This window comes from Indicator indicator, chromosome 2 (genome assembly GCF_027791375.1).
Source record: "Indicator indicator isolate 239-I01 chromosome 2, UM_Iind_1.1, whole genome shotgun sequence".
In the NCBI taxonomy this organism is placed as follows: Eukaryota; Metazoa; Chordata; class Aves; order Piciformes; family Indicatoridae; genus Indicator; species Indicator indicator.
Window position 1 is genome coordinate 53,290,445 of NC_072011.1, and position 17,813 is coordinate 53,308,257.

Here is a 17,813-nt window from a genome sequence, read left to right on the forward strand (position 1 = left end):
TTTATATTATTGGGCTTTCCTGGCAAATAAAACAATTACAGCAAATCCAGTACAAGCCCTTCCTGAAACTGTGCTAATGAGGCTTAGAATCTTAAAAACTGCATTTAAATCAAATGATTCATTTGCAAATCCATGACATACAGCACACACATAGTAGGTGTGGGTCGTTTCATTGGAATTAGCAAGCAAATGTCTCTATACATGAGAGGTCACCGGTTGTTGTAAGTTAAAATCTTTTCACTGTTAGGCATAATTAAAATACTCTAACAGTGGTTTCAGTAATTTAAACATTGCAGTATTGTTGTAATATTTTTCTAGGCTTCAAGAGTTCACAATTGTTTGGTCCAATCAAATCTGGGAACACTAGAGAAGTTATCACCCATCAAGGTAATTACTTTCAAGTTGAAATAATTACTCCATCAATGTTAATGGTCTTTCAACTTCAATAAAGCACTCACCTGCCGATAATCACAGCTAACCTCTTGCTCTCATGCAATTCCCTCTCTATTTAGCAGGTTATATTACAGCCGTTAGAGTGGTCACTTGTCCTGAACAGCTGCTGAATTTCACTTTGATCGGCTGTGAACCATAAAAAAATTAGTCATCTGTGTATGATTTCCCTCTAACCCAGAAGCCCTTGCAGAGCTAAGGATATGATCTTTTGGCTGTATTAGGGCACTGCTGAGCAGCCATCTTGTTTCTGGTTGTGGCTACTTTCCACCCACTATCAGCAGCCTGGCGGCCTAATTAACTTCTGCCCTCTGCTGCCATTTACAGCTTTCATTCTTTGCTAAGCAGCACATCTTCTGAATTTATGGCATGTGCAGGGATTCCTCCATTTACTCTCATTTGTTTTCTTAGAGTGTAGTCCATTTCCCGGGTATCTGAAATAGGCATATATTAAAGTTTTGCAGGTATATTTCTCTGGTATATTTTTTCTCATTCTTGTGGCTATAGACTTCATTCCTTCGCCTGTATGGAAGTTTTCATGCACAGTTCTGCACAGTGCATTATTGATTAATATTGTTTACAAGGAAGTTAATAACTACGTGGTATCTCATCTCTAATGCAGCCAAATGATCACTGGTCTATATGAAGAAACAGAAATGAAGGCTCACCTGTACTGTATTAAGTATTTCTGAATGTGATGAATAGAAAAGAATTAATTCTAGATGCAAGATTCATGATCTCTGTAAAATCCTGCACAGGAGGCATGTGAATGTGGTAGTATTGGCCACTGGCCACTTAAACTATATAGTATAATTTAGACAGAGTTTTTCAGCAAGTAGACTTTATTTATCATTTTTCAGTCTGGTTATACATTCAATACACAAATTACTGTCTGGTTATAACAGCATAATCATGCAAGCCAAAGCCTCATCCTTGTACCAGAGTCTATTATTATTGCTATTCTGCAATATGTCTACAGATTTCCCTACCACAGATGAAGCATCTGCCAACAGGAGCCTGGCCAATACAGTTATTTACCATCACCCCAAATAATGTAAGGTAAGCCAACGTGTGTTCTCAACTGTTAGCATAGCTGCATCCAAACTGAAGGCTCTGCTGGTGCAGCGATATCAGCTAAGGGACGTGGTAATTTTTTATGTCCCAAGCTGACATAGCTATGCCAAAAAAATAATAATAAAAAAAGCCCTGTAGGATAAATTTGGACTGAAAGCCTCATACTGCAAAACACATTGTGAGTAGACCTGTGCATCTAGGTAGACACAGGTGTAGGATTGCCCAGGAATAAAGCCTATAATGCTTATACCTATATCTTGCATCCTGTAATTGTGCTTCTAATTACGTTCTGTGGAGGTGGAATTAACTCACCAAGGCCTTGATTGTTTACAATAATAATGGGGATCACTGTCCATAGCAGGCAGATTTTTTTCTTTATAGTTCTCCTCTTTGGATGCTTTTCCTTCTAGGAGCACATTCTAACTACATATTCTTACATTTTTCACATTTACTTGGTTTTGAATTCTCCTGCTCATGATAAACAATCAAATAATTGATATAACTGTCACAGGATAAACAGCGTTGCACACCCACAGAACGTCTAGCAAGCCAAAGTCCAAACTTAGCCACAGTTTTACCTCATAGCAACATCCAGAATAGAACAGTTAGAGAGCTGTGATGCTTTGATGCCATTTGGCAGATACTGACTTTATAATGAAATCAGCTCTGGGTCCTATGTTCACAAGATTAAACCCTAAATTCACAACAATGAAAAGCTTGATTTGACAATCTAGTCACTTTATGCAGATTTCTGTAAATGATAACTTACTGTCAATCCATTCCTCTATAAACACATCTGCCTCATGTTAATGCTGTCAATAAGACACTAAATACAATTCTTGCTTCAGAGGGTTAAAATGAACTGGGAAGACATTGCAGGAGACTCTTGTACTGCTATAACCAGTCTTGACTTGACTTTGCTCTGCAAATAAACCAGAATGTCAGTTCAACTTGCTGTCACCTAGCATCTGTCACTACACTCCTGGTCAAACAAGCTAGGGAAATGGGTGACACTGCTCTTTAACTGCAAAGCATCAAAATAGCTTACGTGTACTTCACTGGCTTCTAACAGTGCAGGGATATCCTTCTTTTGTTTTGAGTGGCAAACAGCTTTTGCTCTCAGAACTGAGTTCTCATTTTTGCCTCCATAGGCAGAATAAAATGTCAAGGGGTCAGTGATAACCTTAAGGTACCAGGCAGCCATACCTTTGATACATTAATTCAAATACAGATAAGTGCCCCTTAACTGGGGAGCGAATAGCTGCATTTCGTAAAGGCAGAATGTATATGTCTGTCAAATGACTTGAAAACCCAGAAGATGCTGCTCATTTGACTCTGGAAATGGATGGAAACGAGCTGTCAAATGAGAACAGTCTGCGGGGATATTAGTGAGAGCTTTAATTTGTATCTTGCAGTGTCACAATGATTGCATTTCTACTTTAGGTTTTGGTCAAACTATATGTCCTGTGGCAGGCAACCAGGGAGAAACTGATGTTGAGCAGGGGTGGGATTGGCTACTACGATTCTAGCACTGTTTTTTTTTTTTTTTTTCTGGAATAATCTAATGGGATAAGAATGGAGTCTGAAGATTAAATAAAGGACCAAACTCATTGCTTGCTTAATACTTTAAGTCTTACTTGTAACATGGAAGCTTGTGTAAGTGAATGACTAATGGTGAATCCCATGAGGGAGCTCCAATAGAGATGCTTTAGGAGATTAAATGATTTAGCCTAGTACCCCTGAAAGCTATATTTTAAAGGGGCAGAAGTTTAATCATTGGAATGCTAGTTCCTTCAATAGAATTACATTTTAATTAAAGTGTCTCATTCACAAAGCTACAGTTAAGGGTACATCAGCAATTTCATGATAAAATTCTATTTTTAAAGGGTTATAACTTTGGAAGTTGGTGTCCAGGCTTTTGACTGCTTGGATAATTGACCTGACCTCCTGACGATATCTTTGATAACAGGACTCTGTGCACTGTGTGTCAATAACTTTGATTCAAAGCTTCAACTGTTCTGCTACATTCAGAAGAAGTAGGATTCAGATCTAAGCTTCTTAGTATAAATCAGTAACAACTCTTTTGAGTTAATGTAGTTACCACAGCTTAGAGTGAGCGCAACTGATGGAAGAGCTACGCAGGCAGATTTCTCCCCAAAGGTAGAATAGCATTTCAAAATAAAAAAGAGTAGCAAAAATCATAATCAATAAATGTTCATGACAAAGGACAGTAAAGAAAGCATGCAAGTCAGCTTTGCTGCAAGACTTAGTAGAACAGCTATACAGATGCCACCAGAATGTCATTTAGATTCAGGACAGTGTTTGGGGAAAATAAACGATTTTGGATCCAAGAAAATACTAATTCAGTAAATAATAAGTTGTTAATTTAAAAGGCTTTTAACTGATGCCATTAAAAACCCACACTGTGGCAACATTATTTAAAATGCCATTTTGGTAGTTTTTATTGCCCACAATACAACCATCTTGGATGTTTTGTGTTGTTGTTGGCATGCTTAGAAGACGTTGCAATGCATGACCGGCCAGGTCAATTCCAGTGCTCAGCAACACACTGCATGCTGCTGAGGCAGAGTATTAGGAGAAGCCCTGTCATTTCTCTGGTTTTGAAACCTTAGCTATCCCATCACAATTATGACTCTGATTATTTTTTAAAAAACAAGTTCAGAGAGTTAAGTATCAAAATTCTATTTTTTAAAACCTAACATACTGTGCAATGCAAATGCAACTATTTCAGAAGCTAAAAGTATATGTTCCTATCATTCAGTTCAGCACCTGCTTTCTTGAGAAGATACATTACAAACTTAACCTGTTTAAGCTTCCAGGAAGCCAGGCAAAAACTGCTTTGAAGCACATGATCACAACAGTACACAAGATTACTGAGCTGGAAACTTCTCCCACCTTGTCACATGAAGATTTGTCTAAGGGAGTTACTTAAAGGTTACTATTGGGTATTCTAGAGAGCTCTTTAGGATCCTACTGGGATGGCAAGCATACAGATTGAGGTATTGAAGAAATTAGGAGATTTCTGGTATTATTCAATAAAAGTGAATTGAATAAAATGAAGTGAAAATTCCAGGTTTATGAAACTGAGGTAGTACTGCTCAGGAAATCCAACTTTATTACAACCTGCTCAAAGATTTTATAAAACTTATTTTCACGAGATAGCCAAGTACAGCAGCTATCCTAATATGCACCAGTTTGGTTCAACTATCTATAAACTGTCTTTCTATAGAAAGACAAGAATGTAATATATAGGTGGGAAGAGCAGTGCTAACTGCATAAACCATAATACTTCTGTCACTGATCTACATAACATTTTCAGTCAGTTCACAAACCAACCTCCTTCTCCCTCCATGTACTGAAAAGAAATGTAGTATTTACAGACACTCATGCTTGGAAAGTACCTTGAAGGGAAAGACATGTTAGCAGTGTAAAATATCATTCTAATGTATGTAATGAAAGTAAAAGTAGATCTGCTTGTATTACTGATGGATTATGAGGGGAACATGTAAATGTATTGCATATGTGAACCATGTAATCAGAAACTAATTTATTCACTTTGTGATTCCAACTGAATTACAAAACTAGAATTATACACAGGGAGAATGGATTTTGTTGTTCTTTCCACAGATCCTGTCAAACTCATTTGAGAGTCGGACAAACAGCTCAGGATAGTATTTCAGAGTGAGGCTGACAAAGTTAGGTACATGTGCTTAATTCCTCCAGAAATGACCCATCTAAGCTTTCAAGTAATCCACTTGCCTTTACTAGGAATTAGATAATGTGGAATGTTTTGGTCTGTGTTGGGCCAAACACAAAATTTAAACCAACAAAACTAGTGGCAATTGGAAATCCAACTTCCCCAATCGGTGTTAAATGAGATTTTAAAATATGACAATGATCAAAGAAGAGTAAAAGCAACTTAAAATTGGATCCGTGGTCCAGTTCTTACCGTCACTGTTAGTGCAGTAACAGCTGGGATGCTAAAGGTCGGATCGCTGCGTTTTTCTTGATAGACCACCCGGTAGAGAGATATAACGCCATTGGGGGAGACAGGCTGGGTCCAGTTCAACCGCACTGAATATGCACTTGTTGCTTGTGCCCAAGGGGCTCCCATGCCCCATGGGGAAGCCTCCAGAGTTTGGATCGAAGCCCACAGGCTGTCCACTGATCCCACAGCATTTTGAGCTCTGGCACGATATTCGTAGAGGGTAAAAGGTTGTAGAGCATCAGACGCATCAATAAATTCCAAAGCTCCTTTAGACCAGATGAACAGAAGCAGCTCTTCTTGACTGCCCACAGGACGTCTGAAATTAAACCAAAGGCAACATGTTTAAAATTGAACATAACTTTAGGAGTCCTATGGTAGTAGATCCTGAAGTTGTAATTTCAACCTGTGCCTCAGAAAAGTAGAGAATTTATTTCTGTACATTATACATACACAAGGAATTGCCTATCTTTGCATGTTAGAAGCATTTCCCTAAACTTGTGTTAGGTGCTGAGTGGTGAAGAGATTTTTGAGGAAATAATTTAATTATCCTCCTTTATCTTGAAGACTACAATAAAACATGCCAACTAAATATGCTGTCACAGTCTATAGTAGCAGAGTAGCAATACAATAACATATTGTCCTTTTAGGATACAACACATCAGATATGAGGCTTTTAGAATTTAGAACATGAGATTTTAAATCCTTGTGCAGTTGCTAAGTAATGACTTGAATTGCAATACGGCTGCAAATTTTCAACATTCCCTCATTTATGGAAAACTTATAACCAATTTACTTGAGCAAAATGCTACTTAGTGAACAAGGGATAAATATTCTACTATGCCCCCAAAACCAAAGCCATGTACTTTTAATTTCTGGTTCACTCACAATAAATATCCCATTTGTTCTTGTGAATGGAGTAAGTAATCCCTTGTGCATAAACTTAGCAGAATTTGCAACTCAAACACAAAAACTCATTACAATATCACAGGTAGTGCTTTCTGTAATAAACCACATATTTTTCCAATGCTGTTTTTGTTTAAAAATGCAAACTTAAGAAGACAAGTCACTGCATAGGCTTTTGGCACAAGGAGGTTTTATTTTTCTATATATGTATAGATATATGTGTGTGTGTATACATATATATGTAGATATATATATATATAGTGTTCCTGCTACAGATCTGCTTGTGTTGGACCTGGTGATGTTCTAAGTATCAGAGATTACAGATGATCCTCAGCCCCTTTCTAATGTGGTGCCTTCCAGTATGTAATTTACAACAGCTGTAATAAGGCAAACACTCATCTTCAAAACAGAATTATCAAATCAATTCTTTCACTTGGCACAAAAATGTTTGTGTGAAATTAAGTTGGTTACATCTAAACACTGCTATAAATCTCAGTGACGGTTGTGCTGCACTGCATATGAATTTAAGTATTTCTCCTGCTCCTCACAGGCGCCTTGGCCTTTGCAGAATGTAAAAGCACTTCCACCATCCGTGCCAACAGCAAACATGAAATTACATTATCTGCCACTTTGATTGCACGTAGGCTAAATTTGGAGAAGTAAAATTAGTTTGTCTGACTACTGGGTGTCATCATGACTACACACACGCACAGAAGCTAAGAACATTTCTTTGGCAGCAGAAGGTCTGTATTTCACAGAATTCTACCAGATTTTATTTTGTAGTCAACACAGCAATTACTCTAAAAACACAAAATGCACCAATTTTTAAAATCCGATAATCTTACCTGTTTGTAATAATATATTCCCAGGGTTTTACATACAAATATGAAGAATACAATGAATGCATGTGTGTACAGAGCTGTTTATTCATGCATATAGAAGGCATGCACAAATCCATTACTTTCTTGTATGAAGCTAAAGAATTTTTGCTAATCTCTGAGATAAGTAGGCTATATGGACACTTTAATTTAAAAGGGCTAAAGCATGATTAAAAAAAAAAAAAGAGTTTTAAGGCACAATGTCTCTAGTAAAACAAGCAAATTACATGATGCATTGATCCTGAGAATTGGTTGGCAGAACTGGATGAAAAAAAAAAAAAAGCAGGTAGGACAGGCAGGAAAGATTCTTCGGGAATCCCCTCTCTTGCAACAAAATGTCTAGAAGAGTAAAAAATTTTACACTGAACCCAAAATTCCATCACCTCTTTTTAATACATTTCTCCATGCTCTATCATAATAACAAATTAAGCCCTATGCAGAACTGTACCTTAGATGCTGTTCACTGACTTAATGCAAAACACATACTTCTGAAAGGTGAATCACCTCTATGTCTTTCTTCTGCACCTAAAAATAGTCTTCTCCCTGTGTAGTCAAAAACGCCTAAAATTCCTCTGTAGATAACTGAAAAAATGTGTATTTTAGTGCAATAACTTCACACTTCATATGTCTTGTCTGACCAAGAAGTATGACACTTAAATGAATACATGAATTTATGTTTTGTAAGTTTTTGAAACTCTATGGTAAACAGTTGGGTTTTTTTCCCACTGAGAGATCAAATATGTCACCAACTGTAAGCTCATCCACAAGCAAAGCTGTCCAATGTAGTCTGGTTAAGTATTTAGATCTTATTACTGCTGAATATTTAATGAATGAAACTTATGGTTAGGTAAATGGTTCCATCTGTAGTGCTAAACCCCAGAATATCTTCATGTATGAATAAACTTTGAACAGAAGTGGTTGAACAGTCTGTAATCATTTCAATTGTCTTAAGATTTAAGATTCAACTGCTCATTTAACTGGAAGTGTTTCTTATGTACAATGAGCTGCAAAGGAGAATAACATTTCCAAGAGCTAGAAGCTGTCTCTTAATCTGCATAGTCTGATTTGCTGCTCACATTCATTGTAAAGATGCTCAGATAGTTATTTTTATAAGGGCAAATTCTCCCTGCCCCACTGCCAATCTGAGCCAGATGACATAAAGAGGAGAATATAATCTTCTTTGTGACAGATAACTATGGAGCTGTATGCAGAGGACTGCAGCAACACTAACTGCAACACTCACTCTTCAGCTTTTTTAAGTGGAAGGAGACTCAGTGAATCCCTGAGGTCTTGCAGGTCAGCCCAGAATTATACTTCGTATGTTTACCTTCCACCATGCAACAGAAGTACACATCTTAGCAATGCCTGCTGTATTCCTTACCAGAGTGATAGTGAATTATTTATAGAAACACTGAGAAGTCCTGGGGTAAAATTCAAATGATTGGGGAATGACACTGGGGCAGTCATGCAACATCAGCAATGCTCCCTCTCTACAGCTTCACATCCAGTTAAACAAAGCAGCCTGACCTACCAATCAGATTCAATAAACCTACACTAATGTAGTTTGCATTCTTTTTTAAATTATTTTTTCTTATACAAGTTTTTATGTCAAAAATTGAACAAAAGGAATTTGAGATTATTGCATGCAATGTGCTAGTATAAATTAGGTATTATATCAACTACTGGTATCAATAAAACCATAGAACTGGAGAACCACAGAATTGTTTGGGTTGGAAAAGATTTCTAAGATCATCAAGTCCAAACCCTTCAGGAGTACTTAGACTAACTGTCTTATCAATCCATAAGTATTCTTATATTATAAATAGATATATTATAAATATATCTAAATAAGTATATATATTTATATATCTACTAATGTATGTGCCTTGGAAGCTGTCATTGGTGCAGCTCATGGCTAAGGATATAAGGTAAGCAATGAATTAATCATAGAGAGCCAGTCCAGAAGTCTCTACACTGCAAGTCATAGTCAATAGCCAACAGTCAGTGGGACATGCCCTCTGTCACAACAGTTAACAGCCACTGAGACATGTCCTCTGATTTCAATTGCCTGTTGATTTTTCTGCAACATTTTCACCATCAGGATTGCTCAGCTAATGAGCTACATTACAATCTCACATATATATGCTAAATGATAGAATCTTACTGAACTCGTGTTCACCAAGACATGAGTTTGACATGACATGAGAGACATAGACACTTTGACAGAAATTCAGACACTCCCTCAAGCATGATGTGAATCAAAATAGTTATAATTTTAGGCAATATTTCTTTAAGAGTCATCTCATGCATCCTACTCAGTGCATGCTAGTGGTCAACAGAGAGCAATTCCATTAGCTGACGTGACCTACATCTTATTAAAATACACCACGAAATACATCGTCTATTTCCATAATATTATTTTTGCAGACTAGCAATTTCTGTGGTTGTCACAGGGATGTTTCGTAATGATGAATGGGAAGAGAAGTAGATTGGGTGATTGTCTCATGAACCAGATCTTTTCTCATTCACAATCACTTCTGAGTTGTGGTCCTTGCTGGAAAAGTTTAAAAGCCTCATATCTGTGTTTAAAACTGCTGTGCAAATGGTAATTTAAAAAGTCACTATCTCTTTAATCATAAACTAACATTTTTAAAAAAATCTCTAACAAAATGGCTGCAAACTTTCAAGTGCTTTTATGATTCAAGAGGAAAGCATGACTCCTGCCATTTTAATGCAAAGATCTTCACACACACTATCTCCCCAAGCCTTCTATGTTTTGAGTTAAATTAATTTATTTTGGTGGTGATGCAGTAAGAAAGAGGCACATGATGAGGAAGAAATTGCATGGTATAACCTCCCATAGAAACACCGCAGTCTTGGTGCTGTAACAATGTAAGGTTATGTGTGGCTACAAAATGAAAAAGAACTATGTGCTTACATCCCATTTCTGATTTTTTTTCACCTATCTGAGAAAGATTTGATATTGTTGTTGTCTAAGCACATTTAAACTTCAGCTGAAATAACTGCCAAGTGATTCATGCCTATGTAGGTGAATATAACGATTGTATCTGGAGCCCCAGTGCGCCATTTTCATTTCACTTTAAATAAAAAACAAAATGTATCTATGTCAGTCAATGCCCTTCTGCTGTACTCAGAGGTATCAAACAGGCTACAATTATGATTGTGAAGTGATTGTGTCACATTGGAGGAAGGTTTATTGCTTTTGAGTCTGCTAGGCAGTAACACATTCTGTTTCATATTACTCTTTATATCATTGTTTGGCTGTGACTAGAATAATCAAATGCCATCAAATGCTGTCAAATTCAATTTACAGTATTTTTCACTGAAGCAGGCTTTCTGCATTATATTTCCTGTTTTCCCTTTCTATGGTTGCCATGGAATAGCAGCAGTAATCATCAGCTTTATTTACAAAACCAACAGAGTGAAGACATGTCTTGGGCTATAACACACACTTTGTTCCTCTTTATACAGGGGAGGACTTGGGTACTTGATCAAACAATTAAAAAAAAAAAAAAAAGGAAAGAAAAGGATATTTCAAGAGGGAAGGAATTTTTAGAGGCTACTTCTGTGTTTAAGGCAAAAGTGAATTTATATTAATTATTACTGCTGCTTCCAAAAGGTAATTTGACTCTTTTCAGCTCAGTCACAGCTCTAACATAATAGAATGCCCCAAAGTTATTGTGAGAGGCTAGGTTCAGCCCAGCATATGTTTGCCACACATATTAAGAGTTTAGAAACCCAGGATTTTCAGAGTTTAAATTTCTCTATAATACATGGCTTCAGTTTTATATTCGACTTTTTGCAGCTATTAATGGAGGTGCCTTCAGCAAGCTTTTGTAAAAGAGCCAATGGACACACAGATGTCAGTGCTCTGCTACTTTGATACTTCCCTAAACACAGCTATCAAGATAGAAAAGTGATCACGCAGAGCTTATGAAGCTCCTCATAAGGAGTGAGGACGTGTCGATCGACCACCTAGACAAGGCATCTGAACACAAACACCAAGGAACATAAAGAGATGAACTGTAATCACACTTCAGATTACTTACAAACACCATCATAATTCCTCTTGGGAAAATGATCTGTATGAGGAACCTAGATACCTTTTTTTAACTTTAAATAATCTTTGAAAGGGTGAATTACTCTTGTTTCCATTGCAAAATTCTCAACTGTGTATCAAAGAGGATCAAAGAATGTACCTAGTGGTCTAAGTAAATGCAGTGGGAGTATCTATCTTAACAATTTTGGTCTGTCCTTTTGAATTTTTTAAAATATGTTTTCACCTGCTTTTTGTAATTTGTAGATCAGGAAGATGATTCTCATCTCTTATTCTCAACTTGTCCACCCATAAATCAGCATCTCATCTTAGCACTTGAAAGGTAATATGTATTTTGCCACATAATTATACACTTTTCCCCACATCCTTAGTATATCAAGGAATAAGGAATAGTTCAATAAGACTAAGAATCTGAGGTGATAAAAGTATTTACCTGTGAATAAAGTAGTTAGTAATGATGCCATTTGGTTTCTTAGGTGGTGCCCATTTCACTTCTACGAGTGCAGATCCCATTGCTCTAACAATAGGTGGGCTCAGTTCCTCAGGAGGTGCTTCAGCAGTTCTTGAATATGTTTGACCACTTACTCCACACCCACCTACAAAAACAGAAGTTTGCTTAATGATGAGAGCTTCTTTCTTAACAAAAAATACAGTAAAAGCAAGTACAATGTCAAAGGAGTAAGCTCCTGATGAAACAGTGCCTCCTTTCACCTCGTTTCGTTATTAAATACTCATTTAAATTACTGCAGCTGCACTAATTAAATACTCCCAATAATCACCACTGCAGGCAAGGAGAGAATTAGTTTCAAAGTGTCATTTTAGAAAATCTTATTTCAGCTGGATCTTGAAAATTGCCATTGTAATATCTTTGCAATATTTGGGCTCTTCTTTCCTGACTTTATTGCTTCTTTTTGGCGAACAGTTACAGAACCAATTTTGTTCTGTATGCACATTTTCAAAAATTGTTAAGCTATTTGTGAAAAGCTTTCAATAAAATGGCATATATTACCTAAACCACATTTTTTAAAATCTCCACTTAAAATATTCATGATATAATATGCAGAAATATTTAATGCTTCATTCAGTGCTCAGCTTTCTTTTCCACTAGGTAAACATTTGACTCCAATGTAAGAATTAGATTTTATCTGTTTTGCTGAGTTGAATCTATTTGGTAAATCTCCATTCCCTTCCAGACAAAGAGATGAGTCTTTTAAAATCATCTTACCATTCTGGCAAGCTTGTATTCTTATCTCATATTGGGTGTAGGGATCTAGGTCATCAACAAAAGCATAATGTGCACGTCCCACTGGCTTCACCAGTAGAGAGGGACTGCTCGCATTTAGTAAGATGTTGTATTCCAAAGGCATACTGACAATGAATATCCCTGTTGTGAAACAGAAGAATCAGTGATTATCTGAAATACTAACAACAGTGCAGGACAACTTCAAAGAGGCATTCATCCCATGCAATTTTAAATGTAAGCCCCCTCTGGAGGTTTTTACCTACTGCTTTTTATAGAAACTACATCCATTTAAATATAAACTGAAACAGATACATCTGCAGATCACAACTGGAAGACAAACATTACAGTTCTTAGCTAAAAATCAAAATGCAATTCAGTCAATGCCTGTGTTGCAATTACTGCTTCTGGGAAGAGTGACCTTATGACTGGGAACCAGGCAGCTTTTATGTCTTTATTTTGGAGGCACAACAGCTACTTAGCACCGCTGTTTGAATATAGGGTTGCATGATCAAAAAACTGAATTGCCACCATTCAGCAAATTATCCTTTTTTTTTTTCTTTTTTTTTTTTTTTTTCCAGGCCAGCAGCAGTAGCTGAGTGTAGGTTCTTAGTCTTTACCAGTGAAGTATGATACAATAGCCTGAACCAAGAAACATCATTTCAACTGATATAAAAAGTGTTCAGGTTTTGTTGAAGAAAAAAACATCAGATTTTGCTATTTTGTCTTAATTCAAACATTTTCCTCATCTATTCCTTTCACATGCTGTCAGTTCCTAATTTTCCAGTCCTCTTGAGAAGCTGAAAAAAAATATTTTTTCCATGAGAATATGCTAAACCCTAGGCCATCTCCTCAGAATGACTGGCAGAGGTTCATGAAATTTCTCTTGCTTCTTCCCATATGACCTCTCAAGGGTTCTTTTTTAGTTTTGTTTTGAAGTTAGGAAATGGGCTGTAGGTTTTCAGGGTTTTGGTTTGGTTTGGGTTTTTTTTTGCTATAGACTACAGACAGCAGGAATTCCATAAAACCAAGAGAATAACCAAACAGTGTTTAAGCATGTTTTCTTCATTCTGCAGTCATGTAAGACAGACTTAACAAAGTGCAAAGCAGAAAAAGTACCTTTCTGAAATGAGTTAAGATGTATCTGACTAGTGAGAGCACATTTCAATGAAACACCTACTTTAGGTGTCACAGAGATGTGTTTGTGATTGCACTAAAAACCAGATGCCTGTCAGCAGTACTGAGACTTGTCCAGATCTTGAGAATCTTTCCATTCATAACTTTGGAAAACAACTCCATTCTTTCTCCTAATTGTGGTTTTGGTGCTTTTCTGATAAATTATCTACACTGGTACTATTGCCCTGAAGCTACAAAGAGCATTTTTCCCCATTGTTGTGCATATTTTAGATGGAATTTTTCTGTAAGTATGAATGTGAATATGCACATTAACTAAAAAAAAAAAAAAATACAGGAAATGAGAGAGATTTCAGGTTTAATTGTGGTGCTATAAACAACGAATGCACCGTGGAAGAACAGAAAAATCTTTGAAATACCATGTTTTTACAATTCTCTGAAGAAAAAGAGGACATAAAAATCTCAAAGAAAAAGCTACTAGTGCCTCACTGAATGCTAGACAAAGGAAATGCCATTAGATTAAAAAGATGGGAATAATAGCTCTGGAGCGGAGACATGATTTCAATCTTATTCAGCTGCAAAGCTTACATGAAGGAAAAAGATGCTGATATTACACATTGGAAGAGGTGAAGTGAGAAAGAGACAGAAACTGCAAAAATTCCACTGTAAAATTTTCTTTTTCATTGAAAAAGTTCAAAGAAAAATCCCCAAATCTAAACACTAAGAATAGAATAATAGAAATACAACTTCTAAAGTTGTGCAGGATGTTATAGATTAAACTTCTGAGAGGTGATCTTGAAGTAGAAGGATTCTCTAACAAAGAAAATTATTTTTTGTCTGTGATATAGGAAAGATAAAATGCTCCAGAGTAGTGCATTTTAGTGTACATTGTGTATTTATACCCATAATTAAAGACTCATTATTACTGCTAAACTACCTTAACTAATTACTTTTTTCTTTTTCTTCTTTCACCTCACCCTCCCCTGTAATTGAAGTATTTGTAAAGGATGTAACAGAAGATCCAACAGTAGGAGTTTGAAACAGCAGAAATGGCACACAAAATAGAAACTACCTTTTAATGTCCTAATTAAGGTCCCTCTCTTCTCCAGTCCTGACAATAGACCAGATATTTCATCCAGAAAAACACAGTGACACATGATTCATTTGTGTGCATTTGATTGGATCGGTTGTTCTAGCAAAATTATCCAGAAACATTTAAAATTGGAACTATTGGGAATGCTCGATTTTCCAAGGAAGATTGAATACAACCAAGGACATCTGAGTCCAGTCCAGATAATGCAGCAAGACACTTGCTTCAAAATACTTTACCTATTCATGTTGAATATTCAGTACGTAGCAGAAACTCTAACTCCACCTCAAACCCATCAAAATCCCAAATCTTCAAATTCTGCTAGATGTTGCAATATATTAGGAATGGTACCAACAATAAATATGCTCAGGAGAAAAAAGTATTCTCAAGCAGTGAACAAGAAATTGTAAATAAAACCAAGTAAACATCCCGAAAAATTCCAATATCCAACAGAAACTTTTCTATGATGTGATTAAATCCATTGAAAGTGAAGATCAAAGGATCTCTTTATAATCTGAATAATAAAAAATATATCCTCATACAACACAGAAACGTGTAAAACACTCCTTTTTTTCTAAAACAGCCTTCAGTGTCTGCAGCCAGTCTGAAACCACTACCTTGTGTGCTCTGATGACTGAAGGAAATGAAATGGGCATATTTGTTAAAGTCAGCTGGGAAGCCACACAACTTGGTTAGTTCCAGAGTTCATAAATTTATGTCAGAATAAAAGGAACTGTAAAAGCACAAGCGAACCAATTTACCCTAAGTGCAAATGGCAGTTTTGTTATTTGGTGTCAAAGTTACCATGAGCACAATGACAACCTGCCATAACACATTTTCATGATCACTAAAGAACAAGGATTTAGTTGGTTAATATTCCCAGCAATACTCTTTTTCATAATTTACAACAACTAGATGCTGATAGGTTATTTAACATTTATGAAGTTAAGATGTAATCAGAAAAACCCTGATTATCTTTACAAATAAAAAAGTTAAATTATTCCACTTTCTTTCTTTTTTTTTTTCTCTGTGACTTCATTTCACAGCGGGTGCACATTTTGCAATGGGGCAAGTCAATCAGACTAAACCTTGGGGTTTTTTTTGTCATATTTGGATAACATTTAATGGACAATGCTGTGCAAAACTCTGCAAATTAGGTTTGATGGCTCTGTGTACTTCAAAACTAGGGTAGTTCATAAAATAGAATTTGCAGCACAAGATGCTTAGAATTCAGTGGGGGAAAGACATAATCTGTTTTACAGACTGGACACCAAAATTCTGTTTGAAGCTAACAGTTGAAAAATTGTTCAATATGTTGTGAAACCCAAACACAATAGAAGCAAAATAGTTGAACTGTTTCACTTATAGCAAAACAAATACTAAAATAAGAATGTCATATCTTTTATTTAAAAGCAAGAAAGAGTTAAGTTAGATGTGAATATTTGACTAAGCAAAATATTACAATAGCTTCCTGAAATGAAGTATTTACATTGAGAATCACAGAATATATCTGGTTGGAAGAGACCTCAAACATCATCCAGTCCAACCTTTGACCCAGCACTGAAGATTCAATACTAAATCATGTCCCTAAGCACCAGACCCACGCACTGCTTAAACAGCTCCAGGGATGGTGACTCCACCACTGCCCTGGGCAGACCACTCCAGTATTTGCGAATCCTCTGTGAAGAAGTATTTCCTAGCATTCAGCCTGAACCTCCCCTGGTGCAGCTTGCAACCATTTCCTCCAGTCCTGTCGCTTGCCACCAAGAAGATGCTGGTCCCCTCCTCAATCCAACCTCCCTTCAGGTACTTGTAGAAAGCAATGAGGTCTCCCCTCAACCTCCTTTTCTCCAACAACCCCAGCTCCTTCAGATGCTCTTTGTAGGTCATGTGTTCCAGGCCCTTCATGAGCCTCATTGTCCTTCTCTGAACATTGATGTCCCTCCTGTAGTGAGGGGCTCATTACTGAACACAATACTCGATGTGTGGCCTCACCAGTGCTGAGTACAGGAGGAGAATCATCTCCCTGTTCCTGCTGGCCACAGTGTTTCTAATACAAGCCAGGATGCCATTGGCTTTCTTGGCCACCTGGGCACACTGATGACTCATATTCAGTCAACTGTCAACCAAAACCCCCAGGTCCCTCTCAGAGTTGCAGCTTTCCAACTACACATTCACAAGTCTGTAGCTTGCCATGGGGTTGCTGTGAGCCAGGTGGAGGACCTGGCACTTGGCCTTGTTAAACTTCATACAATTAGTCTTGGACCATTGGTCTAACCTGTCCAGGTCCCGCTGCAAAGCCTCCCTACCCTCTAGCACAGCCACCCAGCTTGGGGTCATCTGCAAATTTACTGAGGGTGCACTCAATTCCCTCATCCAGACAATTGATAAAGATATTAGAGAGGACAGGCCCTAGTACTGAACCCTGGGGGATGCCACTAGTAACTGGGTGCCAGCCAGACTTAACTCAATTCACCACCACTCTTTGGGCCTGGCCATCCATCTAGTTTTTTTTATTCGGTGCAGAGTGCACTTATCCAAGTCTTGTGCATGAGTTTCTGAAGGATATCTCATTCTGTATCAAATATTCCTGTCTGAAGACAGTAATTCCTGGAGGTGCTGACTGCTTTCAAGATACAGCACTTTGGATGCTGAAAAAACTTGACCTACAGTGGTGTGGGGCAAACAATTTCCACGAGAATACAAAACTAAGGAAATGTAATATTGGCTTAGCAAAAGTCAGAACAATTTGTTAGGCCCCCAATAAGGGAGAAATTAGTTTAGCTGGGGAAGCTAAGAGACAAATAAATGTAATTCAAACACCAATTCTGATGCCAAGAAGAAGAAAGTAGGAATCCAGACATTTTGCACAATTTTCATTCTAATGGATAAGCAAGCCCACAGGTGGATGAAGTAGAGTGTTACAACATGATTAAAGAAGACATTTTCATTCGGAT

The 17,813-nt window shown here is 37.0% G+C and overlaps 1 protein-coding gene across 1 annotated transcript in view; it reads right to left on the reverse strand.

Moving 5' to 3' along the window:
* The window catches only part of USH2A (usherin), a 414,010-nt gene that overhangs the window by 50,737 nt on the left and 345,460 nt on the right, over nucleotides 1–17,813 (reverse strand). The window contains exons 58-60 of the mRNA XM_054394908.1: nucleotides 12,618–12,776; nucleotides 11,826–11,988; nucleotides 5,495–5,849 (exon numbers count right to left, since the gene is read on the reverse strand). Of these exons, the coding sequence (XP_054250883.1) occupies nucleotides 5,495–5,849; nucleotides 11,826–11,988; nucleotides 12,618–12,776 (677 nt within the window). The remainder of the gene's footprint in view (nucleotides 1–5,494; nucleotides 5,850–11,825; nucleotides 11,989–12,617; nucleotides 12,777–17,813) is intronic.